Source organism: Ranitomeya variabilis, chromosome 3, assembly GCF_051348905.1.
Source record: "Ranitomeya variabilis isolate aRanVar5 chromosome 3, aRanVar5.hap1, whole genome shotgun sequence".
NCBI lineage: Eukaryota > Metazoa > Chordata > Amphibia > Anura > Dendrobatidae > Ranitomeya > Ranitomeya variabilis.
In genome coordinates, this window is record NC_135234.1 from 165,816,437 (window position 1) to 165,843,889 (window position 27,453).

Genomic DNA, 27,453 nt, shown 5'->3' on the forward strand with positions numbered 1-27,453 from the left:
TTGCCTGTCGTCGGGGCACAAACTTAAAAGATATTCTGGTGCACAATAGGGTTAAAACTAATCGCGAAAATTGGCTATCCCGGGGGATTCCACAGGGCAATATAAAGTGTGGCCATTGTAATTTCTGCAAATATCATCTTACAGGTAAAATTCTACAAATTGGCCCCATACGCAAAGTAGTGAAAGATTTCATTTCTTGCAGGACCACATATGTGGTATACGTATTGTTTTGCCCTTGTGGTCTCTATTACATAGGGAAAACCATTCGCCCCTTATTTGTCCGTTTCAGGGAACACTTTAGATCTATTAGTACCGGTAAAGGAGTCCCAAGACTCATTAACCATATACGTTCTGTTCATGACGGTGACGCGACTTGCATGCGATTTGCGGGAATAGAAAAAATCGAGTTACCAGAACAGGGAGGAGACCACAATAGACTATTGCTAAGAAGTGAAGGAAGGTGGATATTAAGGGTTAATGCTACGGGTCCCTTGGGGCTCAATGAGAGAACCGACATGTCTGTCTTTTTATAATCATTTATGGTGTGTTCTGTATTCACTAAGGATTCAATCTCAGTGTTGCTCTATTTAAGTTGTTTTTAATTGTTTTTATCCATTAGTAGGAGTATGGTTAGTGGTGATGACTCCAGCTGGGTTTGCACTCCCAGAGCGAAAGTGTATAAGTAAAGGTATCACCCACCTGCAGTCACCATCGGACCTGTTGAAGCGCAGGAGCGCGAAACAGCTGTCGTCCCTCCACTGCATCTCCCTGCCATGCTCTGTTTTTTATCGTAAAGCCACTTTAATAAAGACCGGACTTGAACACACGGACGGTGAGTGCTCTCTCTTTTCTTCTATGGATTCATGGCCATGTGAAGGCTTGTATTTTGCAGGACGAGTTGTGCTTTTGAACGACACCATTGGTTTTACCATGTCGTGTACAAGAAAACGGGAAAAAAATTCCAAGTGCGGTGAAATTGTAAAAAAAAGTGCAATCCAACGCTTGTTTTTTGTTTGGCTTTTTTACTAGGTTCACTAAATTTCTAAAACTGACGTGATATTATGATTCTCCAGATCATTACGAGTTCATAGACTCCAAACATATCTAGATTCTTTTTGATCTAAGAGGTGAAAAAAAATTCCAAACTTTGTTATAAAAAAAAAATTGCGCTATTTCTGATACCCACAGCATCTCCATTTTTCATGATTTCAGGTTGGGTGATGGCTTATTTTTTGAGTGCCAAGCTGACATTTTTAAAGATACCATTTTGGTGCAGATACAATCTTTTAATCGCCCGTCATTGCATTAAAATTTTGCGACAAGCAAAAAAACGTAATTTTTGGTGTTTTGACTTTTTTCTCTCTACGCCATTTAGCGATCAGGTTAATCTTTTTTTTATTGATAGATCGGGCCATTCTGAAAGCGGTGATACCAAATATGTGTATGTTTGATTTTGTTTTTATTTTTAATGGGGAGAAAGGAAGGTGATTTGAACTCTATATTTTTTGATATTTTTAATAACTTTTTTTTCCTTTTGGCATGCTTCAATAGTCTTCATAGGAGACTAGAGTCTGCCTCAACCCGATCGGCTCTGCTACATAGAGGAGATGTTCAGATGAGACGAAGATAGACCTTTTTGGTGATAATTCTAAGCAGTATGTGTGGAGAAAACCAGGCACTGCTCATCACCTGCCCAATACAATCCCAACAGTGAAACATGGTGGTGGCAGCATCATGCTATGGGGGTGTTTTTCAGCTGCAGGGACAGGACGACTGGTTTCCATTGAAGGAAGCATGAATGCGGCCAAGTACAGAGATATCCTGGATGAAAACCTCTTCCAAAGTAATCTGGACCTCAGACTTGGCCAAAGCTACACCTTCCAACAAGACAATGGCTCTTATCACGCAGCTAAAATAACAAAGGATTGACTTCAGATCAAGTCTGTGACCATTCTTGATGGGCCAAGCCAGAGCCCTGACCTAACCCCAATTGAGCATCTCTGGAGAGACCTGAAAATGGCTGTCCACCAATGTTCACCATCCAACCTGGAGAGGATCTGCAAGGAATAATGGCAGAGGATCCCCAAATTCAGGTGTGAAAAACTTGTTGCATCATTCCCAAGAAGACTCGTGGCTGTACTAGTTCAAAAGGGTGCTTCTACTCAATACTGAGCAAAGGGTCTGAATACTTATAACCATGTGATTAGTGATGAACGAGTATACTCCTTGCTCGGGTTTTCCTGAGCACGCTCAGGTGATCTACAAGTATTTGTTAGTGTTTGGAGATTACGTTTTCATCGCCGCAGCTGAATGATTTACAGCTATTAGCCAGCTTGATTACATGTGGGGATTCCCTAGCAACCAGGCAACCCCCACATGTACTCAGGCTTGCTAATAGCTGTAAATCATTCAGCTGCCGCGATGAAAACTTAATCTTCGAACACTAACAAATACTCGGAGACCACTCGAGTGTGCTCGGCAAAGCCCGAGCAACGAATATATTCACTCATCACTACACGTGATATTTCAGTTTTTCTTTTTTAATCAATTTGCAAACATTTCTACATTTGTTTTTTTCAGTCAAGATGGGGTGGAGAGTGTACATTGATGAGAAAAAATGAACTTTTTTTAATTTACCAAATGGCTGCAATGAAACAAAGAGTGAAAAATGTAAAGGGGTCTGAATACTTTCCGTACCCACTGTATCATTTGCCTTTAAAGATTAAAACAGCCATGATTCCTAAGTAGTAAATGATGAACGGCCTTAAGTACTTACGTTGCAGTTTGTCAATAATTCCCATCTTGCTTGTGTCCCTTATAAACAAGCGACCATCATTAAATATTCCAAACGTTGTTCCATCAATCGATGTGAAATAAAAGAAATAATTTAAGTCGTTGGCATTTAACTGGTGAATGATTTCAAGAAGCTGATATGCTAGATCCGCTGCCATGTCTGGACCAGAGATGTTTAAGGAATTCAATATTTGAGTACTTGTGCTCACAAATAAACGTCCACAGGAACCTAAATACTTAGAAAAAGGCCATCCTTCTGCTCTCGGAAAAAGCTAAAAGAACAGAGAAGGCATGTGTCAGATACCTAACATTCAATATATGTCACATACAAATGGGCAGCTCAGTGGTCAAAGGTTAGCACTAGTCTTTGTGCGTGTGGTATAACTGGTATAACTATCTTGTGACTTGCTCCTGTGCTAAGTCTTGCCATTGTGTATGACCTATGACATAAATCTGTCTTCCACAACCTCTTTGTAGCAGAATTTGGTTGTTCCTCGCCTTGTTTTAACCCTCTTACACAGTTGTTCCTGTTTCAGTTAATATCAATGTTTCAACTTACTCATGAAAATAATAATTATAATCACCTGTTTTGCATGATTGGTTACTTAAACCTACATAATCCCTGTCTTTGTTCAAGTGTAGAAGGTGGTCACACCAAATATTGATTAATTTAAATTTCTTTATTATTTATTCACTTTGCAATGTATTAATTGATAAAAATAAAATATTAACGCTTCTATTTTTAAAAAGCCTACTTACTTTGCAGTATTTCTCCATACCTGCCTAAAAATGTTGTTCATTAATGTAGACATTAGTATCCAATTTTAGAAAGAGTTTGTATGTTCTCTCCGTTTTTGCGTGGGTTTCCTCCGGGTTCTCAGGTTTCCTCCCACATTCCAAAGACATACTGATAGGGAATTTAGATTGTGAGCCCCATTGGGGACAGTGATGATAATGTCTGTAAAGCGCTGCGTAATATGTTAGCGCTATATAAAAATAAAGATTATTATTATTATTATTGGTTTTATGGCTTACTATTCTGAAGGTGTGCAGCTGACCTTTTCTTCAAGTTTCTACTGGTACAACCAATGTACTTCATGTTACGAATATTGCATTCAATAGAGTAAATGACATTATTCATGATTTATACCAAGCCGTAGTTTAAGCTCTTGTTTCTTATTAAAATATTGCCACTTACATACACATTTTAAAAATCCTTTTGATGAGAACAACTTGGTATTCCCTGAGAGAATCAAGAAGTTTACAACCCACGTCAGTCTAGCTAATGTCCCTGGACGTGGACGGCAGAGAAAAATTGTTGAAAAGTTGAAAGGCATGATAGTCCAGATGATGGATAAGCAGCCCCAATCAAGTTCCAAAGAAATTTAAGCTGTCCTGCAGGCTCAGGGTGCATCAGTGTCAGCGCAAACTATATGTTAACATTTGAATGAAATGAAATGCTAGGGCAGGAGACCCAGGAGGACCCAACTGCAAACAAGAAGACATAAATAAGCTAGACTGTAGTTTTCCAAAATGTACGTGAATAAGCCAAAATCCTTCTAGGAAAGCGTCTTGTGGACAGGTAAGACCAAGATAGAGCTTTTTGGTAAAGCACATCATTCTACTGTTTGCCTAAAATGAAATGAAGCCTACAAAGAAAAGAACACAGTACCTATAGTCAAATATGGTGGAGGTTCAAAAATGTTTTGCTGCCTCTGGCTCTCGGTGCCTTGACTGTGTGCAAGGCTTCATGAAATCTGAAGATTAACAAAGGATTTTGGGTCTCCATGTAATACCCAATGTCAGAAAGATGGGTCATGGGTCTTCTAGCAGGATAATTAACCCAAACGTACTTGATGAAGCATCCAGAAATGGATGGAAACAAAGCACTGGAGAGTTCTCAAGTGGCCAGCAATGAGTCCAGATCTAAAACTCATTGAACACCTGTGGAGAAATCTTAAAACTCCAGTTGGGAGAAGGCACCCTTCAAATATGAGAAGCCTGGAGCAATTTGCAAACAAAGATTGGTCCAAAATTTCAGTTGAGAGGTGTGAGAAGTTTGTTGATGGTTATCAGAAGTGATTGATTGCATTTATTTATTTCAAAGAGTGTTCAACCAAATATTAAGTTGAGGGTGCCAAAAATTGTGTCTGGCTTATCTTTAGGGTTTTGTGTGAAATTATGTCTAATTTGCATTTTTTTCTGTGTTTTTTTGTGTTATTCCAATACACACAAAGGAAAAAAACAAGTATATAACTAGACAGTTGTAATTGAAAAAATGTTCTGGAAGAAATACTTCATTTTCTGAAATTAATTTTATTTCAAGCGTGCCAACACTTTTGGCCATCACTGTATATTGTTTTGATTAATTCTTATTGATTGTTATATTGTCCCACATAATAGGCTGGTGCTTCTTTTAAATGATCTTTCCCACGAAACTTGGTAACACTAAATAATGAAGATTGATTGAAGTGTCAGAGGTTCCTATTGACTAGAATCATGTGAAACATTCAAGTATTTTAGAAGATGGATCTGCTGGTAGCTATTGGTTTTAATTTTACTACTTATAATATACTGTAGATGTCTACAAATATAGTTTACAGTAGTGAAGGAGAAGTCAATATTAGAGATGATCAGATCGATCCACGGAGGATCGAGTTTGGGTTGAATTTCCTAAACTTCACTGTTTCACATGAATGTAAACATTTTGAGAGTGAATTTGTGGTTTGAAAAAAAACACTGATGAAGTGTCAGCGAGAGGGTCATTGTCAATTTTCGTTGCAGCGTGGGCCTCCCCATAATGAGCAAGAGATTTAGAATTCTCCCACACTCAGTAGATAGTAAAAAAAATTAAAATGGACAACATGTTGCATAATGAGGACCATTGAGTCAACCAATTAAGGCTACTTTCACACTTCCGTCTTTATAAAGACGTTGCACATAGACTTGCATTACCGATGCATCACGGTCGGTAATTGGCAGACCATCATCACAAAAAAAGTTCAATGTAACTTTTTTCGTGCGACGGGTCCGCCATTTTTGACCACACATGCGCGGCCGAAACTCTGCCCGGACTGCAGAATGGGCAGCGGATGCGTCCATCCGCTGCCCACATCATGCAGAGAATTGACAACGTCCGTCGGTACGTCAACCCGATGCATTGCGACGGGCCTGTACCGATGGAAATGTGAAAGAGGCCTCAGTCAGCTTGCAGGTAAATAGAATAATGTTTTAGCTAAGCTCTTCCTATGGTAGGAATAATTTAAAATTATTTGTTGCGAATTATCAGTTGACAGCCATTACTGACTAGGAATAATGCAGGCAAATGGCAGCAGCTGGCATTGTGTGTTACCCTCCTTATTCTAGGCTGTTCCATCATTATATGCAGTAAATACTAGATTATAAGCCATCTAATGTGCCAAAAAATAAATGGACATGTAAAAATGCCTTCAATATAAATAAGGGAAAAATCGGGATGTAATCTAAAAATCATGATGATGTTAGAAATATGAGGATATTAAATTAGGATATCTATGATTTTTATTTGTTCATTAGCTTATATTTCATTTTAAAACCTTAGTCATTGTTTCTCCATTTTTTTCTTTTACATCATTATTTTTCATGACCATAAATAAAGGTATAAGTTATGTATATTATAATGCAATATTGTAATTATACATAGTAGTATATAATGACCTGTGCAAATAAAATGCCTAGTCAAGGAATCATTTTGAGGAAGTGGTAATGGGTGTCCTCTCCATTTCTGAAAAATGCAATTATCATTGAAGAGGTATTAATCATGGTGATCCCGTGATGGCAACCAAGTGGCAAGGTTAATGTAGACCGTGAAAAGGCAAGGAGAGGGAAGAGCCCTAGAATGCTGTGAGAAGCTGAAAAAGATGGTTACTCAATTTCCTGTGTAAGATGGTGCTGTCTTGAAAACACCAGTAAAAAGATGACCCCAAAAACACAGAAAAAAAAGCTAAAAATACCAGTGGATAAATTATTAAAAAAGCGCTCATAAAACAACCAATAGACGAAGAAAAATGATGCTTCGGGTTTATAAAAGCCCAGAGAAAAAGAGCAATTAAGCATTTTTTTGTTTGAACAATGTTTTTGACCACAGAAATAAGACACAATGTGAATATGCCCTAATAGTGAATTAACATATTTAATTATGCTATAAAAAATAGATTGCTGAATATAGGACTATAGCAAAACTTGATGGTCTAGACAGGGTTGACCAACATGTGGATTTCTACAAAGGAGCATGAAGTGGAGTTTTAGAATTTTGGATTATATCACAGTAGTATTCAAATAAAACCCAACTTTATTCCAGAATTGCTAATTTCTCGTTATTTTCAAGTTTTCCATAGAAAGTATTCAAAGACAGCTTTGTAAGTGATGACACTGTGAAATGCAAATGTTTTATGGGGAAACGTTTTCTACATTTCATTTAGTAGAATTGTTCTACAGCATATTCAAAAATATAATTTCTAAATAATTACTTAACAGAGAAAGGTTAATGTTAACATTCAGATGGGATAATTGTTAGTAGTAGTAGAAGAATTCAGCTAGTCTGTTTTTATGCATGCAATGTCATAAACCTAATGAAAAAGAAAATAATTAACTGGGTAGAAGGGCAAAATGAGCAATGGAAAGTACGGAGTGCTGTATAGTATTATGATTGCAGTATTTTAAGAGGATAAAAACTGTGATGGCACCGCTTCTTTAATCAATGGTTTGATGAAGCTAAATTAAGAGAAGCCTGCCCCTAGATGAGTTTGGTGTATCCTTTCAATGTCATGTGCCTCCTCAAGCCTCTCCAGAAATTGTATTAATTTGATGGGTGGTTGTAGCTACACCACTTCTCCTTTCAAGTTCCACAAAGATCCATGAAAACCGCAAAAAAAGTTTTTTGCACAACTTCGTCATAAACAGTTTGATAAATTGGCCCCTTAACCCCTTTCTGACATGAGACGTACTATCCCGTCGAGGTGGTCTGGGCCCCTATGACCACCGACAGGATAGTACGTCATAACCGATCAGCCGCGCTCACGAGGGGAGCGCGGCGGCTTGCTGCCGGGTGTCAGCTGATTATTACAGCTGACATCCTGCACTATGTGCCAGGAGCGGTCACGAACCGTTCCTGGCACATTAACCCTTGGAACACTGCGATCAAACTGCAGCATAGGGACCATCACACAGGGAGGGGGCTCCCTGCATGCTTCCCTGTGACCCTCGGAACAACACAATGTGATCGCGTTGTTCCGAGCATCTCCTCCTTGCAGGCCCCAGATCTAGAATGGCCACGGGGCTTCTTCCAGGTCCTGCAGATAGGTGGCTTGCAAGTGCCTGCTGAGAGCAGGCACCGGCAAGCCTGCAGCACAGCCTGTCAGATCGCTGATCTGACACAGTGCTGTGCAAAGTGTCAGATCAGCGATCTGACACTATAGCATGATGTCCCACCCTGGGACAAAGTAAAAAAGTAAAAGAAAAAAAATATTTACATGTGTAAAAAAAAAAATCCTAAATAAATTAAAAAAAATATATTGTTCCAATAAATACATTTCTTTATGTAAATAATAAAAAAACAATAAAAGTACACATATTTAGTATCGCCACGTCCGTAACGACCCGACCTATAAGAGTGTCCTACTAGTTAACCCCTTCAGTGAACACCGCAAAAACAATGCTTTATCATCATACCGCCGAATGAAAAGTGAATAACACGCGATCAAAAAGACAGATATAAATATGCATGGTACCGCCGAAAACGTCATCTTGTCCAGCAAAAAACGAGCCGCAATACAGCATCATCAGCTAAAAAATTCAAAAGTTATAGCCCTCAGAATAAAGCGATGCAAAAATAATATTTTTTTCTATAAAATAGTTTTTATTGTATAAAAGCACCAAAACATAAAAAATTGATATAAATGAGGTGTCGCTGTAATCGTACTGACCCGAAGAATAAAACTGCTTTATCAATTTTACCAAACGCGGAACGATATAAACGTCCCCCCAAAAGAAATTCACGAATTGCTGGTTTTTGTTCATTCTGCCTAAAACAAAAATCATAATAAAAAGCGATCAAAAAATGTCATGTGCCCGAAAATGGTACCAATAAAAACATCAACTTGTCCCACAATAAACAAGACCACACATGACTCTGTGGACCAAAATATGGAAAAATTATTGCTCTCAGAATGTGGTAACGCAAAAAATATTTTTTGCAATAAAAAGCGTCTTTTAGTATGTTACAGCTGCCAAACATAAAAACCCGCTATAAATTGTAAATAAAACCCCCTTTATCACTGCCTTAGTTAGGGAAAAATAATAAAATAAAATTATTTATTTCCATTTTGCCATTAGGGTTAGGGTTAGGGTTGGGGCTAAAGTTAGGGTTGGGGCTAAAGTTAGGGTTGGGGTTAGGTTTTGGATTACGTTTACAGTTGGGTTAGGGGTGTGTCAGGGTTAGGGGTATGGTTAGGGTTGGGATTAGGGGTGTGTTGGAGTTGGGATTAGGGTTATGGGTGTGTTCGGGTTAGGGGTGTGGTTAGGGTTGGGATTAGGGTTAGGGGTGTGTTGGGGTTAGGGGTGTGGATAGGGTTGCGATTAGGGTTAGGGGTGTGTTGGGGGTTAGGTTTGGAGTTAGAATTGGGAGGTTTCCACTGTTTAGGCACACCAGAGGCTCTGCAAACGCAACATGATGTCCGATCTCAATCCATACAATTATGCGTTGAACTTGGGGGTTCAAAGTGCTCACCACACATCTACATAAGTTCCTTAGGGGTCTACTTTCCAAAATGGGGTCACTTTTGGGGGGTTTCCACTGTTTAGGCACATCAGGGGCTCTCCAAACGAGACATGGTGTCCTATCTCAATTCCAGCCAATTTTGCATTGAAAAGTCACATGGCGCTCCTTCCCTTCTGAGCTCTGCCATGCGCCCAAACAGTGGTTGACCTCCACATATGGGGTATCAGCGTACTCAGGACAAATTGCACAACAATGTTTGGGGTCCAATTTCTCTTGTTACCCTTGGGAAAATAAAAAATTGGAGGCGAAAAATCATTTTTGTTAAAAAAAATTAAGATTTTTTATTTTTACGGCTCTACATTATAAACTTCTGTGAAGCACTTGGGGATTCAAAGTGCTCACCAAACATCTACATAAGTTCCTTAGGGGGTCTACTTTCCAAAATGATGCCACTTTTGAGGGGTTTCCTCTGTTTAGGCACATCAAGTGCTCTGCAAACGCGACATGACGTTCTATCTCAATTCCAGACAATTTTGCATTGAAAAGTCAAATGGCACTCCGTCCCTTCCGAGCTCTGCCATGTGCCCAAACAATGGTTTACCTCCACATTTGATGTGTCGGAGTACTCAGGACAAATTGTGCAACAACTTTTGTGGTCCAATTTCTCCTGTTACCCTTGGTAAAATAAAACAAATTGGATCTGAAATACATTTTTTGTGAAAAAAAGTAAAATGTTAATTTTTTTAAAAAATTCCAAAAATTCCTGTGAAGCACCTGAAGGGTTAATAAACTTCTTGAATGCTTTCAAGCACCTTGAGAGGTGCAGTTTTTAGAATGGTGTCACACTTGGGTATTTTCTATCATATAGACCCCTCAAAGTGACTTCAAGTGTGATGTGGTCCTTTAAAAAAATGATGTTGTAAAAATGAGAAATTACTGGTCAACTTTTAACCCTTGTAACTCCCTAACAAAAAAAATGTTGGTTCCAAAATTGTGCTGATGTGACGTAGACATGTGGGAAATGTTACTTATTAAAGGGATTCTGTCACTCCCAAAGTCGAAGGTGAGCTAAGCCCACCAGCATCAGGGGCTTATCTACAGTATTCTGGAATGCTGTATAGAAGCCCCGATGTATCCTAAAAGATGAGAAAAAGAGGTTAGATTATACTCACCCAGGGGCGCCTCCTATCTTCATCAGATGACGTCCTCTTCTTGTCTTCATGCTGTGGCTCCGGCGCAGGCATACTTTGTTTGCCCTGTTGATGGCAGAGCAAAGTACTGCAGTTCGCAGGCGCTGGGCCTCTCTGACCTTTCCCGGAGCCTGCGCACTGCAGTACTTTGCTCTGCTCTCAACAGGGCAGACAAAGTACGCCTGTGCCGCAGCCGCAGCGTGAAGACAAGAAGAGGACGTCATCGTAAGAAGAAGGGAGGTCCCGGACCGGACCGCGATGCTCATCGGAATGGACCGGGACCGCCCCTGGGTGAGTATAATCTAACCTCTTTTTCTCATCTTTTAGGATACATCGGGGGCTTTTCTACAGCATTACAGAATGCTATAGATAAGCTTCTGATGACAGTGGGCTTAGCTCACCTTCGATTTTGGGGGTTACAGGTTCCCTTTAATTATTTTGTGTGACATATCTCTGTGATTTAAGGGCATGAAAATTCAAATTTGGAAAATTGCGAAAATTTTCCCCAAATTTCCATTTTTTTCACAAATAAACTCAAGTAATGTCAAGGAATTTTTACCACTAACATGAAGTACTATATGTCACGAGGAAGCAATGTCAGAATCACCGGGATCCATGCAAGCGTTCCAGAGTTATAACCTCATAAATGGAAAGTGCTCAAAATTCTAAAAATTGGCCCGCTCATTAATGTGCAAACCACCCTTGGGGGTAAAGGGGTTAAATTACAACAATGTCATTATTATTTCTAATCCCACATTAACTCCCTTTATGCTAGCAAATGGTCCATGGTAATGCTCTTATTAACATACAGAACATGGAACATTTGCAGGCTTGTTGCAGAGGAGTGAGACTGAGCTCAGAGATAAAAATTCCATCATTAGAATCTGTGCCTCTTTTTTCACATATAGCAAATAAAACTAAGACACGTTTGTTAATCCCAAAAATGAAACTGAGGGCAAGTAGCAAGAGAGAATTTTAGAAGGCATAAAATCAGAGCACACTCGGACCAATGTTTTTCAATGGGGACCATGCACACTTCCGAAAAATTACAGCATGCGTGATTGGCATCCAATATTTCAATATGTAGATTACATTAGGTCATGCAAATCAATGGATCAATCAAAAATATTGGACCATACTTGGATAATATCTTACAGACTGACAGAGTGAAGAAGATGGAGACTTTTTTCCCATCCTATCCTTATTCGAGACAATCAGATCACACTATGATCACACTCTGATCAAATTCTAATCAGAGTGTGAATAGAGCTGGATTAGCATAATCGGACTGATTTTCTCGGCTGAGTAAAGAATTGGTCCTGTGACCCTAGCCTTACACATGTCAATCCGGGGAGGGGCAAAACTTTGTCCACGTAAGGGTAGATGCTGATTCTTGTTTCCTATTATTCAGCATACAGTCCAAGATAGAAGCATTAAAAATGCTCTGTGTAGACTTTCATCTCAATTCATCAAAGATTTATTTCTAGAAGACTGGCATAAAAAGCTTAGAAAAGTCATAACATTTTTGCAAAACTGCGCCAAAAAATTATGACTTTTAGCGGGTTCATTTGTGTTTGGCAGAGCTGGTGTGGGGCAGGGTGTGATGGGGCGTGATGCCACAGCTCATCAAATTCATAACAATCTTTTGCATTCCTTATACCAGAAATCTTCCTCCATTCACAGACTGGAGTAAGAGCCGTGGTGCGGTGAATGTAAGTGCATACCATTTGTCAGACGCTCATGATTCAAAAAGAGGAATGCACCTCTAAATGAATCAGGAGCATTTGACTCCACCATGCCCCTGATCAAGACGGGAGTGAAAATTGATGGTCTTGATAAATCAAGGCCATGGAACTTATTTATCTTATTCACACATCTGCATTTGGATAGTATGTAGCATCAGCATTTCGAAGCCAAAACCATACAACATGATTTTCCAACGTGTGAGCCTGATATGGTAAAAACGTAAATGATCCTATATTGATAACTAAAGGGTAGCTTCATCTTACCTGTAAAACAATTGGGTATATGTTAATTGAGAGTGTATACAGCAACCTCATTCTGTCCTTGTCTGTCAGGTGGGTCATATAGACACTGCCAGCATCAATCACTTCACTATAGCGCCGAATTATTCGATCTAGGAGACGTTGTGAGGGGCAGCGAAGGAATTGAACTGGTAGACCCTAGAAAATACACATCAAGAGCAAATTATTATAGCTATAATGGTAGAAAGAAAACAAACAAATGTAAAATAATTATGAATAATCATTAATCATAAAACTAGACCATTAGCATAGTGCTAGACCCTATACAATGCATTTTTAGTGTATAAACTGCTAATATCTACCAACAGTAGTGTTCAAAAACATGAGTTAATCACAAAATCTTTATACTAGTTTTTATTTCCATGCATTGGAAACATTGCACACTGTTTTCTAATTCAAAACATGAAGATAAATGTATATAATTTTAAATTACTTTACAGAAAATAACAAAAAATAAACATTGGACTGTTCTAAAAAAAAGCAGTGTCTGCATTTATCTTTGCAAATTCACAAACCACACTTTTTTTTGTGGATGTAGCATTCCTGTGAATCACTAACCTAATATTTAGTTGTATATCCTCTCAGTTTTTTTAGAGCTGCTTCACATCTATGTTGCATAGGGTCAACCAACTTCTGGCACCTGTCAATTGTTATTCCAGCCCAGGATTTCTTTGACTACATCCCACAATTTTGTGCAATTCGTTGACCTTGCTTCAGAAACGGCATTTTTAATGTCACCTCACAAGTGGTCTATTGGATTAATGTCCGGAGATTGGGCTGGCCACTCCATAACCTCAATTTTGTTCGACTGGAACCAAGATTTTGCTCGTTTACTGGTGTGTTTAGGGTCGTTGTCTTGTTGAAACACCCATTTCAAGGGCATATCCTCTTCAGCGTCAGGCAACATGACATCTTGAAGTATTTTAATATATGCAAACTAGTCCATGATCCCTGCTATGCGGTAAATAGGTCGGGCATCATAGTCAGAGAAACATGCCCGTATCATGATGCTTGCACCACCATGCTTCACTGTCTTCAGAGTGTACTGTGACTTGAATGCAGAGTTTGGGGGTTGGACCCAAAAAGAAGCTTCCAAACACATGACATTGTCATATGGGCAGTACAGAATTGTCCAAAGGAATAGTAATCTTAGTGTATGTAAAATTTTGACTTTGCAGTAAGTAATAAAAATTCCTTAAAACATTCTCTCTCTTTCATTATTCTGGCATTTGGCAAATATTAATAATTATGGTAATCCTAATTGACCTAAAATGGGGAAGGTTTATTCTGATTTCATGTCAGATACTGAGAAAACATGCATATGTGTCTTTTTTTAAAGTATATGTAAACTTCTGGTTACAACTGTACCTTTGATTATTGTGACCAAAGAGTTCTATTTTAAACTCATTGGTCCACATGACTTGTTTACAAAATGCATCCGGCTTGTTTAGATGTTCATTTGCATACTTCTGGTGCTGAATTTTAAAGTGATGATGCAGGAAAAGTTTTCTTCTGATGACTTGTAATAATTATAGGGGATAACTCAGGAGACTCTTTGCGTGGAACAAGACAACTACAGTACACAGTTTTATAAGTGGTAAAGTCTATATTATCACACGGTGATTCAAACAGGTGCAGAGAGAAACTCAAGTCCACAACACTTGGTGCAAATAATAAACGCAGCTTAGCAGTCTATAGGAAACTTCAGAGGAAAATGCAATCAAGCAGAAAGTCTATGAAGCACAGTTATTCTTGAGGATACTTGACACGAATAAATCCTTGTCTTAGTCCAGGCACAGATAGATATGCTTATTAGGCAGTTCAAATCATATCTTAGCTCAACCAGGGAGGCCTGGTTAATAGTCTCAGGTTATTGCAAAGCAGCAACAGCTTACATGACCAGCAAATGCAGATGGAAGTAAACACGAACAGCAGATGAAGGAGGATTACTGGAAACTTGTGTATGCAGCAGGAACTCAGAGCAGAGTAGCAGGATCACCACACAGGTTCACAGGAGAAGGTGTATAGCCAGGGAGTCACCAGAGGTCAGGAGCTGGATGCAAGGCAGAATACTCTAGCACAGACTGAAGGCTGGGGTGGAGTTTTATAGCAGGAGACACAGTGCACATGAGACCAAAGACGCCATCTTGAAAAAGGGCAGTAATGCACAAAAGGTAAAAAATGTTCAGAGTCCTGACATTACTCCCTCCTTAGAAGCGGCCTCAGGATGATCCTGGACCTGGTTTCTCAGGGAATCTCTGATGAAAACGAGAAATCTTCTGTTGGGCATTGATGTTTTTCACAGGTTCCCAAGAGTCTTCCTCAGGGGGATATCCCTGCTATCTTATCAGATATTGGAGCCGATTCCTGCAAATCCTGGAATCAATAATTTCCTCCAGCACGAATTGTTCTTGCCCATCAATCACCACAGGCTGCGGAGGTGGCACAACACATCCCTGGAAGGCATTAGGAGATACAGGCTTTAGTAAAGATACATGAAAAACTGGGTGTACCTTCATTGTCCTAGGCAGCTTCAGCCGGCAGGCCATAGAGCTCACAATACCGTTGATCTTGAAAGGGCCAATGAATTTCTGTCCAAGTTTTTGTGAAGGAACGTTTAACTTCAGATTCTTAGTTGCTAACCACACGGAATCTCCTATCTTGAACATGGGTGCAGGTTTACGGAATCTATCAGCCGATCTCTTATAACGTTCTTGAGCTGTGGTCAGGGATTCCTTCAGAACCTCCAGATTCTGTCTCATCGCAGTCAGCCTTTCCTCCACTGCCGGAACTTGAGAATTAATTGGAGACCTAGGTAAAATACACGGATGATAACCCAGATTGGCAAAGAAAGGTGTAAATTTAGTGGAGGCGCTCTGAGAATTATTATATGAAAATTCGGCTAACGGCAACAACTCCAACCAATCATCCTGGAGATGGCTGACATAATATCTTAGATATTGTTCCAGCGTCTGGTTGGTACGCTCAGTCAGACCATTTGTCTGGGGATGGTAAGCAGAAGAGAGACAGACATTAATATTGAGTGCAGAGCAAAACCCCTTCCAGAATCTTGAAGTGAACTGTACTCCACGGTCAGAGATGATCTCATCCGGAACCCCGTGCAACCGAAAGACATTCTGTATAACCAAGTTCACTGTATCTTTAGCTGAGGGGAGGCCGGTGCACGGAACAAAATGAGCAGCTTTAGTCAGGCGATCAACTACCACCATGATTGTATTCATGCCCCCCGATGTAGGCAGCTCCACAATAAAATCCATTGATATAGACCCCCAAGGGCGGGACGGAACAGGTAATAGTTGTAGAAGACCCATAGGTGCCACATGAGGAGTCTTGTAACAGGCACATACCTCGCAAGAGAGAACATAGTCCTTGGTATCCTTCAGGCAAGTTGGCCACCAGAAGAATCAGCTCAGGAACTCTTGTGTCTTCTGTACCCCCCTGTGACCAGCCAACTTGGAGTCATGTACCAACTTGAGGATCTGCAGACGGATGACCTCCGGGGTGTAGATACATAGATCTCTGAACCACATGTCACCCTTAAAGAAAAGATTAATATCCACAGGTGGGTTGGCCAGAAATACATCACCTTCATAGGCCTCCCTGCACTCCTTCCACAAGTCCTGATTGTGGATAACTCCGATGAAATTGGCATCAGATAGAATGGTCTTGGATGGGGCTCCAGGTACGGAATCCGCAGCATGGTTTCGGGATAAAGCATCAGCCTTCCCATTACGAGAACCTGGACGGTACGAGATAACAAAGTTAAATTGATTTAAAAATAAGTTCCAACGAGCCTGACAATGAGAAAGACATCTAGCGGATCTGAGGAACTTTAGATTGCGATGGTCAGTTAGCACTATGATCTGTTGTGCAGCTCCTTGCAGATGATGCCTCCATTCTTTGAAAGCTGCAATAATAGCCAGCAATTCCTTGTCTCCCACATTGCAATTCTTCTCTGCTGAGGTTAGTCTATGGGAAAAGAAAGCACAAGGATGTAGCAGACCCTTCTCTCCAGTTCTTTGGGAGAGAATAGCCCCCAAAGCATTATCAGAAGCGTCCACCTCCACAATGAAAGGAAGTGTTGGATCTGGGTGTATCAACAGCGGTGCTGAGGTGAAACAGATCTTAAGCCGATCAAAAGCTTCTTGAGCCTGTGATGACCACTTAAAGGGCTTTTCCTTCTTTGTCAAGGAAGTAATGGGATGGACAATATCAGAAAAATTTTGAATAAAACATCTGTAGGAATTTGCAAAACCAATAAAACGTTGCACCTCCTTAATGTTCTTGGGTACCGGCAAGTCAAGGATAGCCTGAATCTTACCAGATTCCATGTTCAGCCCCTGGGGAGAGATGATATAACCTAAGAACTGTATCTCAGAATGATGGAACTCGCATTTCTCCGGCTTAATATACAGATGGTTCTCTTTCAGACGTCTTAAAACAGTTTTGACATGTTCTTCATGTTCCTGTAGAGAGTCAGAAAAGATTAGTATATCGTCCAAATAGATCACTACAAACTGATCCAACAAATCTCTGAAAATGTCATTAGCAAGGTGTTGAAATGTTTCAGGGGCGTTACAAAGCCCGAAGGGCATCACAAGAGATTCAAAGTGTCCATACCGGCATCTGAATGCTGTCTTCCACTCATCCCCTGGACAAATACGCACAAAATTATAAGCCCCATGAAGATCCAGTTTAGAGAACACCTTAGCATGGTGGACTCTTTCCAGTAATTCGGGAATCAGAGGCAAAGGGTAATGGTTTTGTACGGTTACCTTATTGAGTTCTCGATCGTCAACACAGGGTCTCAGGTTCCCATCCTTCTTCTTTACAAAAAAGATAGGTGCCCCTGCTGGTGAGGAAGAAGGACGTATGAAGCCTTTGGCCAGATTTTATCAATATACTCCTTTAAGGCTTGAAGCTCAGGTGCCGCCAAAGGGTATACGTTACCAAAAGGAATGGCTGCCCCGGGAAGCAGCTCAATGGGACAGTCATAATGCCTGTGTGGAGGAAGCTGATCTGCATTCTTCTTTTCACAGATGTCAGAGAACTCTTTATAAGCTGGGGGTAAAGAAAATACCTGTACATGTGGTTCCGTAGCCGTGGACTCAGGGACAGCTTCTGTTAATGCTGAGTTGCTCCTTGTTGGGAAGATAATCTCCTTGGTCTCCCAGTTGATAATTGGGTTCTGAGAACGCAACCAAGGAATGCCTAAAATCACAGGAAAATGAGGAGAAGAAATTAGCAAGAAAGAAAGTTGCTCCTGATCCACAGGCCCAGAGATTAAAGGTGACCCATCCACTGTTTCCATGGTAATTGGAGAGGCTCTTTGCTGAATTTTAATACCATGTTCCTTGGCAAATGCGATATCCATGAAATTGCCACCTGCACCAGAGTCAATCATAGCTGAACTGGAAATCCACTGTCCTGAACACAGGATTGTTGTGTGTCCGCTTTTTGGGCTCCCCTGGTGGTTGCTGGTGGTACTGGTGACTTGTTTGCACTTTGCTTCTTCTGTTCACCTGCTTCCATCAGTGTTTGGGAGTTTCCTATTTAGCCTTGCTCTCCAGTCATTTCCTTGCCGGTCATCATTGTAACCAGAGCCTTCGGTTGCATGTTCCTGCTACTAGTCTGCTGATCAGCTAAGTGGACTTTGTCCTTTTGTTTTGTTCCTTTTGTCCAGTTTGCAGTTTTTGTAATTCTCTGTAGCTGGAAGCTCTTGCGGGCTGAAATTGCCACTCCTGTGTCATGAGTTGACACAGGAGTCTTAAAGTAATTTCAGGATGGTTTTTGAAAGGGTTTTCAGTTGACCGTGAAGTCCTCTTTTGTATCCTTCTGCTATCTAGTAAGTGGACCTCTCTTTGCTAAATCTACTTTCATACTGTGTGTGTCTTTTCCTCTTAATTCACCGTTATTACATGTGGGGGGCTGCTATCATCTTTTGGGGTATTTCCCTAGAGGTAAGCCAGGTCTGTCTCTTCCTCTACCAGGCTTAGTTAGTCCTCCGGCTGGCGCGTGGCATATAGGAAGCCGTAGGTATGCTCCCTGGCTACTGTTAGTTGTGTGGTAGATTTAGCTCACGGTCAACTCGAGTTTCCATCACCCGAGAGCTCGTTCGTTACTTATGTGTTTTTTACGTTCCCTTGCCATTGGGAACCATGACACAGGATCTTAATAGGGAGAGAACAGTGAGAGTTCTTTTCCTTCAGCTCCTTGGGGGTGAAGTCATAGAAAGTGAATGGAATACAGCGTTTAAAGGCAGGCTACATTCAGAGATGTCAGATTCATCATCACAGTTGTCATACTCCCCTATTGCTGCTAGCACCTTGTTAGGCCATCTAGGACACTTAGGACAATTGATCAAGAAGTTGTCAGACTGGCCGCAGTAGAAACATAGACTTTCACGCAGGCGATGCTCCCGGCGCTCATTGATCTCATGCCTCTGAACGGAATCAATTTGCATGGGCACCTCCTCCACCTCCCAAGAGGTTTTACCTGCAGGCTCTTTGGAAGGAAGGGAAAAGTTAAAAACACGGTTATATGCAGCAAATTTCTCCTGCCTACGCTCAGTAAGGCGAATGTCTATGCGCACACAATGCTGTAAAAATGTCTCTAGCTCTTGTGGTGACTCAGAGCGGGCTAGTTCATCTTTTACAATACTAGACAGACCCCTTTTAAAAATAGGCAATTGTGCATAACTGTCCCAATTGGTATCTACCGCCAATCTCCTGAATTCAGTGGCATAGTCAATAACAACGTTTAGCCTGACGTAAAGACAACAAAGCAGATTCAGCGGTTGCACGGCGATTAGGGTCATCAAACATTAATGCCATAGCGGCCAAGAAATCATCCAAGTCATTTAACCGTGGGTCACGAGACTCAATCATCGGATTCGCCCAGGCAAGCGCTCGTGAGGTCAGTAGCATTATTACACACAATACTTTGGATCTATCAGTAGGAAAACGGTCAGCATGCACATCAAAATATAGCATACATTGATTCAGAAAGCCACTAAATTTGTCACGATCACCATTAAATCTGAACGGGGGCAACTTGTGTGTGCCAGCTGGTGGCGGTTGCCCAGAGGGTAAAGTCACTTGTGCAGCTATTTGCGTGCATATGTCCTGAAAAGCCCATCCATACTGGGACTCTATGCCAGCAAGTTTGTTTTCCTGGGCTACCATGCGGTTGCTCAAGTCCTGCAAAGTTTGTCCAAACACTTGTTGATTGTGTTCAAAGCTTCCAAACGTCTTTTGCAGACCTTCCACATCTTTCTGCAGTGATCTAATTATGGATAACACCTGCTCTAATTTGCTTTCTGCAGTCATTGTTCCAGCAGTCTCCTTTTCTTTTTTTTTTTTTAGGCTAGAGTATCCTGTAATAATTATAGGGGATAACTCAGGAGACTCTTTGCGTGGAACAAGACAACTACAGGACACAGTTTTGTAAGTGGTAAAGTCTATACTATCACACGGTGTTTCAAACAGGTGCAGAGAGAAACTCAAGTCCACAACACTTGGTGCAAATAATAAACGCAGCTTAGCAGTCTATAGGAAACTTCAGAGGAAAATGCAACCAAGCAGAAAGTCTATGAAGCACAGTTATTCTTGAGGATACTTGACACGAATAAATCCTTGCCTTAGTCCAGGCACAGATAGATATGCTTATTAGGCAGTTCAAATCATATCTTAGCTCAACCAGGGAGGCCTGGTTAATAGTCTCAGGTTATTGCAAAGCAGCAACAGCTTACATGTCCAGCAAATGCAGATGGAAGTAAACACGAACAGACAGCAGATGAAGGAGGATTACTGGAAACTTGTGTATGCAGCAGGAACTCAGAGCAGAGTAGCAGGATCACCACACAGGTTCACAGGAGAAGGTGTATAGCCAGGGAGTAATCAGAGGTCAGGAGCTGGATGCAAGGCAGAATACTCTAGCACAGACTGAAGGCTGGGTTGGAGTTTTATAGCAGGAGACACAGTGCACATGAGACCAAAGACGCCATCTTGAAAAAGGGCAGTAATGCACAAAAGGTAAAAAATGTTCAGAGTCCTGACATGACTCTTCCATAAAGACCATATTTGTGCAGGTGTCTCTGAACAGTAGAACAATGTACCACAACTCAAGAGTCTGCTAAATATTTCTGAAGGTCTTTTACAGTCCAAGCGAGGGTTCTGATTTGCCTCTCTACCAATCTTACGAGCAGCTCTCAGTGAAATTTTGCTTGGTCTTCCAGACCTTATCTTAACCTCCCCTTTTCCTTTTAACTACCATTTTTTAGTTACATTTTGAACTGAGGAAAGTGCAAACTGAAAACGCTTTGCTATCTTCTTATAGCCTTCTCCTGCTTTGTGGGCCTCCATCATTTTCATTTTCAGAGTGCTAGGCAGCTGCTTAGAAGAACCCATGGCTTCTGTTTTTTGGCACAAGGGTAGAGGAGGCTGGGTTTTTATAAAGGTGAGAAATTTGCATCACCTGGCCTTTCCCATTGATGATAGTGAACAAGCCATAACCCTAACAGCTTTATTAAGGTCTGAAACCTTGGTCAAAGTTATCTGAGCACACAAATCTCCAAGGGTGCCCAAACGTTTGCATCAGCCCATTTTCTTTTTTTTTAATTTTTAAAATGTAAAAAATTTACAAGATATATATTTTTGGCCTAAAAAGGAAATGTGTCAACTTTAACTTTTAGAGATAATTTCATCTTCAACTTGCTTAAGGCCATGTTTACACGTTGCGGATTTTACCGTGGATTTGCGCCGTTTTTGATGCTGCAGATCTGCAGCAATTTTCCATGCGGTTTACAGTACCATATAAACCTATGGAGAACCAAATCCGCTGTGCACATGCTGCGGAAAAAAACGCACGGAAACACAGCGTTGTTTTTTCCACAGCATGTCAATTCTTTATGCGGATCTGCAGCGTTTCTGCACCCATAGACTTGCATTGAGTCGGGCACATCCACAGCAAAACCGCAGATGTAAAAAAGATCTGTGGTTTATCTGCGGGTGAAATGCTGCAGATTGGGAGGGGGGAGTGTGTGGGCGGAGTGTGGGCGGAGTGTGGGTGGTGACTGTGCATGTCTGTGTGTGCGGGTTAGGTCTGTGCGGGGCTGCCGGGGGTCTGTGCAGGGCCCTCGGGGTCTGTGCGGGCTGCCCAGGGGTCTGTGTGGGGCTTCCAGGGGTCTGTGCAGGGCTCTTGGGGGTCTGTGCGGGCTGCCGGGGGTCTTTGCGGGGCTCTCAGTCTGTGCGGGGCTCTCGGGGGTCTATGCGGGGCTTCCAGGGGTCTGCCAGGGCTGTCAGGAGTCTGTGCGGGGCTGCCAGGGGTCTGTGTGGGCCTCTTGGGGGTCTGTGCGGGCTGCCGGGGGTCTGTGCAAGGCTTCTGGGGGTCTGTGTGAGGCTCTCGGGGGTCTCTGTGGGCTGTCGGGGGTCTGTATGGGGGTATTTGTGTGTGTGCAGGCATCGTCCGATGGGACTACAAGTCCCATGGGGCTATGCCTGCTACAGTGACTGACACATTAGCCAATGATGGGACAATAGTAGTCCCATCATCCGGCTAATGTGTTGAATGTAAAAAAAAAACAAAAAAACACAAACATATAACAGTACATACAACATAGAACATACAACAGAACATACAACAGAACATATAACATACAACATATAGCAGAACTTACAACATACAACAGAACATAAAACATATAACATACAACATATAACAGAACATATAACATACAACATATAACTGTACATACAACATATAACATACAACATATAACAGAACATATAACATACAACATATAACTGTACATACAACATATAACATACAACATGTAACAGTACATACAACATAACATACAACATATAATAGTACATACAACATACAACATATAACAGAACATACAACATATAACATACAACATAACAGTACATATAACATACAACATATAACAGAACATACAACATATAACAGTACATACAACATATAACATACAGCATATAACAGTACATACAACATATAACATACAACATATAACAGAACATACAACACAACATATAACATACAACATATAGCAGAACTTACAACATACAACAGAACATATAACATATAACATACAACATATAACAGAACATATAACATATAACATACAACATATAACAGTACATACAACATACAACATATAACAGAACATACAACATATAACAGTACATACAACATATAACATACAACATATAACAGTACATACAACATACAACATATAACAGTACATACAACATATATTATAAAACATATAACAGTACATACAACATATAACATACAACATACTACATATAACAGTACATACAACATATAACATATAACATACAACATACTACATATAACAGTACTTACAACATTTAACAGTACATACAACATATAACAGTACATACAACATATAACATACAATACATACTTACAGTACATACATACAACCTTGATCACTGAAGCCGGTGTCACCTGTAAAAAATATTAAAATAACAAACAAACAATATACTCCCTGTGTCCGCAGATATCCAATTAAAACGAGTGTCCCACGACAATCTCCCGTGGAGAGCAGCAGCATCAGCTGGTGCGACCGCTCTCCAGGGGCTCCAGGAATACAATGACGGAAGGTATCCTTCCGCAATGTAGTCCTCCGCCACTGTAAAAAATAGTCCCTAGTCTCACTTGTGGCACTGCTATGTGGGAAAATTCCCATGCAGCTTTGCCATAAAGTGAGACCCTCAACTCAGGTAACCTCTTCAGTGATGCACTGCAGGAGCCATTGTCTCCTGTCAGTGTGTCACTGGAGGTCCTATAGGGCAGTGACATCACCTGATGTCACTGTTCTATAGGGAAGATCGTCGTGGGACACTCGTTATTAATTGGACTGCGTCAGACAGGGAGTATACGGTTTATTATTTTTAATTTTTTGCAGGCGAACAAGTATGGTAAGTATGGTTAAATTAAGAATATTAAAATACTTTTTTCTGACTGTGTCTTTATTTTTATTTTTTTAACTCTTTCACTACTATTGGATTAATAATGGATAGGTGTCTTATTGACACCTCTCCATTATTAACCGGGCTTAATGTCACCTGTTGTGGATTCTGTTTGTGGGCTCCCTCTGGTGGTTACTGCTGGTACTGGGTGACTTTGGTGGGTTGCGGCCTTTGGTTTCCACCTGTCCATCAGAGGCTGGGTGTTTCCTATTTTACCTGGCCTTTATGTCATTCCCTTGCCGGCTATCAATGTATTCAGATGTGCTCTGTTTGGTTCCTGCCTACCTGCTCCCAGATCTTTCAGGATAAGCTAAGTGCTGATTTTCAGTTGTTTGGTTTTTTTTTGTCCAGCTTGCTTATTATGTCTCTATGCTAGCTGGTAGCTCTAGTGGACTGAGGTTCTCCCCATGTGCCATGAGTTGGCACATGGGTTCTTGTAATCTCAGGATGGTTTTTTGATTAGGGTTTTTTGCTGACCGCTCAGTCCCCTTTTGTATCGTTCTGCTTTCTAGTTTACAGCGGGCCTCAATTTGCTAAATCTATATATATCATCTCTATGTGTGTGCCTTCCTCTCATTTCACCGTCAATACATGTGAGGGGGCAACTATATCTTTTGGGGTTCATTCCTCTGGAGGCAAGTGAGGTCTTTATTTTCTCTGCAGTGCTAGTTAGCTCTTAGGCTGGTGCGTGGCATCTAGAACCAACGTAGGCACGCTCCCTGGCTATCTCTAGTTGCGTTTGTCAGGCGTAGGGCAGCGGTCAGCCCAGGTTCCATCACCCTAGAGCTCGTCCGTTATTTATTTGTACTTTGCTTGTCCTGTGCTATCCCTAGCCATTGGGGATTCATGACAGTATAGCCGGCCCACAAAGTGTTAATTGTTTGGGCTGAAGCAGGAGAAAAAGAAGTGTTTAAGGGAAATTTTTTTTTTTTTTTTTTTTTCCTTCAGAGTTTTGCTGCCTAGCCCTTAATTGCTGTCTAGCTGCTTCTTACCTCCTCTTAACCCTTGAATGGCTCTGATCTTAGCTGTTTAACATGGATGTCCAGAGTTTGGCTTCCAGCCTGAGTAATCTCGCGGCAAAAGTTCAAAACATACAGGATTTTGTTGTTCACACTCCCATGTCTGAACCTAGAATTCCTATTCCAGAGTTCTTTTCTGGAGATAGATCTACCTTCCTGAATTTCAGGAACAATTGTAAATTGTTTCTTTCTTTAAAATCTCGCTCCTCTGGAGACCCTGCTCAACAGGTCAAGATTGTAATATCTTTCCTGCGGGGCGACCCTCAGAATTGGGCATTTGCATTGGCACCAGGGGATCCTGCATTGCTCAGTGTGGATGCGTTTTTTCTGGCATTGGGATTGCTCTATGAGGAACCTAACCTGGAGATTCAGGCTGAAAAGGCTTTATTAGCCCTCTCTCAGGGGCATGATGAAGCGGAAATATATTGTCAAAAATTTCGGAGATGGTCGGTGCTTACTCAGTGGAATGAGTGCGCCCTGGCTGCAAACTTCAGAAATGGTCTTTCTGAGGCCATTAAGGATATTATGGTGGGGTTCCCTACGCCTACAGGTCTGAATGAGTCTATGGCTATGGCCATTCAGATTGATCGGCGTTTACGGGAGCGCAAACCCGTGCACCAGTTGGCGGTGTCTTCTGAACAGGCACCTGAGACTATGCAATGTGATAGAATTCAGTCCAGAAGTGAACGGCAAAATTATAGGCGGAAAAATGGATTGTGTTTTTATTGTGGTGATTCAGCTCATGTTATATCAGCATGCTCTAAACGCACAAAAAGGGTTGATAAATCTTTTGCCATTGGTACTCTGCAGCCTAAGTTCATTTTGTCTGTGACTCTGATTTTTTCACTGTCTTCCATTTCCGTCGATGCCTATGTGGATTCGGGCGCTGCCCTGAGTCTTATGGATTGGTCATTTGCTAAACGCTGCGGTTTTAGTCTGGAGCCTCTGGAAGTTCCTATTCCTCTGAAGGGAATTGACTCTACACCATTGGCTATGAATAAACCGCAGTACTGGACACAAGTGACCATGCGCATGACTCCCGTTCATCAGGAGGTGATTCGCTTCCTTGTACTGTATAATTTACATGATGTACTAGTGCTTGGTCTGCCATGGTTACAAACTCATAATCCTGTCCTGGACTGGAAAACAATGTCTGTGTTAAGCTGGGGATGTCAGGGGGTTCATGGTGATGCACCTCCGATTTCAATCGCTTCATCTACTCCTTCTGAGATCCCTGCGTTTTTGTCTGACTATAGGGATGTTTTTGAGGAGCCTAAGCTCAATTCGCTCCCTCCTCATAGAGAGTGTGACTGTGCTATAGAATTAATTCCTGGCAGTAAGTTCCCTAAGGGTCATTTATTTAATCTGTCACTACCAGAGCATACTGCTATGCGGAATTATATTAAGGAGTCCTTGGAAAAGGGACATATTCGTCCATCTTCGTCCCCTCTGGGAGCAGGTTTTTTTTTCGTGGCAAAAAAAGATGGTTCCCTGAGGCCTTGTATAGATTATCGCCTTCTAAATAAGATTACAGTCAAATATCAGTATCCATTGCCATTATTAACTGACTTGTTTGCTCGCATTAAGGGGGCTAGGTGGTTCACTAAGATAGATCTTCGCGGTGCGTATAATCTGGTGCGGATAAAACAAGGTGATGAGTGGAAAACCGCATTTAATACACCTGAGGGCCATTTTGAGTATTTGGTAATGCCTTTTGGACTCTCCAATGCTCCGTCAGTCTTTCAGTCCTTTATGCACAATATTTTCCGTGAATATCTGGATAAGTTTATGATTGTGTATTTGGATGATATTTTGGTGTTTTCTGATGACTGGGAGTCTCATGTTCTACAGGTCAGGAAGGTGTTTCAGGTTCTGCGGGCCAATTCTCTGTTTGTGAAGGGCTCAAAGTGTCTCTTCGGAGTCCAGAAGATTTCTTTTTTGGGGTACATTTTTTCTCCTTCTACTATTGAGATGGATCCCGTTAAGGTTCAGGCAATTTGTGACTGGACACAACCTACATCTGTTAAGAGCCTACAGAAGTTCTTGGGGTTTGCTAATTTTTATCGTCGGTTCATTGCAAATTTTTCCAGTATTGTTAAACCTTTGACTGATTTGACTAAAAAGGGTGCTGATGTTGCTAATTGGTCTCCTGCGGCTGTGGGGGCCTTTCAGGAACTTAAGCGCCGGTTTTCTTCCGCTCCTGTGCTGTGTCAACCAGATGTTTCACTTCCTTTTCAGGTTGAGGTTGATGCTTCCGAGATTGGAGCGGGGGCGGTTTTGTCACAGAGAAGTTCTGATGGCTCGGTGATGAAGCCATGTGCATTCTTCTCTAGAAAATTCTCGCCCGCCGAGCACAATTATGATGTGGGTAATCGGGAGCTTTTGGCCATGAAGTGGGCATTTGAGGAGTGGCGTCATTGGCTTGAGGGTGCTAAACATCGTGTGGTGGTCTTGACTGATCACAAGAATCTCATTTACCTTGAGTCTGCCAGGCGTTTGAATCCTAGACAGGCTCGTTGGTCGTTGTTTTTTTCTCGTTTCAATTTCGTGGTTTCATACCTGCCAGGTTCAAAGAATGTGAAGGCAGATGCTCTTTCCAGGAGTTTT

At 41.2% G+C, this 27,453-nt stretch overlaps 1 protein-coding gene across 1 annotated transcript in view; it reads right to left on the reverse strand.

Annotated features, from left to right (window-relative positions):
* The window catches only part of DIPK2B (divergent protein kinase domain 2B), a 120,517-nt gene that overhangs the window by 4,828 nt on the left and 88,236 nt on the right, over positions 1-27,453 (reverse strand). The window contains exons 3-4 of the mRNA XM_077299480.1: positions 12,750-12,923; positions 2,777-3,065 (exon numbers count right to left, since the gene is read on the reverse strand). Coding sequence (XP_077155595.1) covers positions 2,777-3,065; positions 12,750-12,923 — 463 coding nt within the window. The remainder of the gene's footprint in view (positions 1-2,776; positions 3,066-12,749; positions 12,924-27,453) is intronic.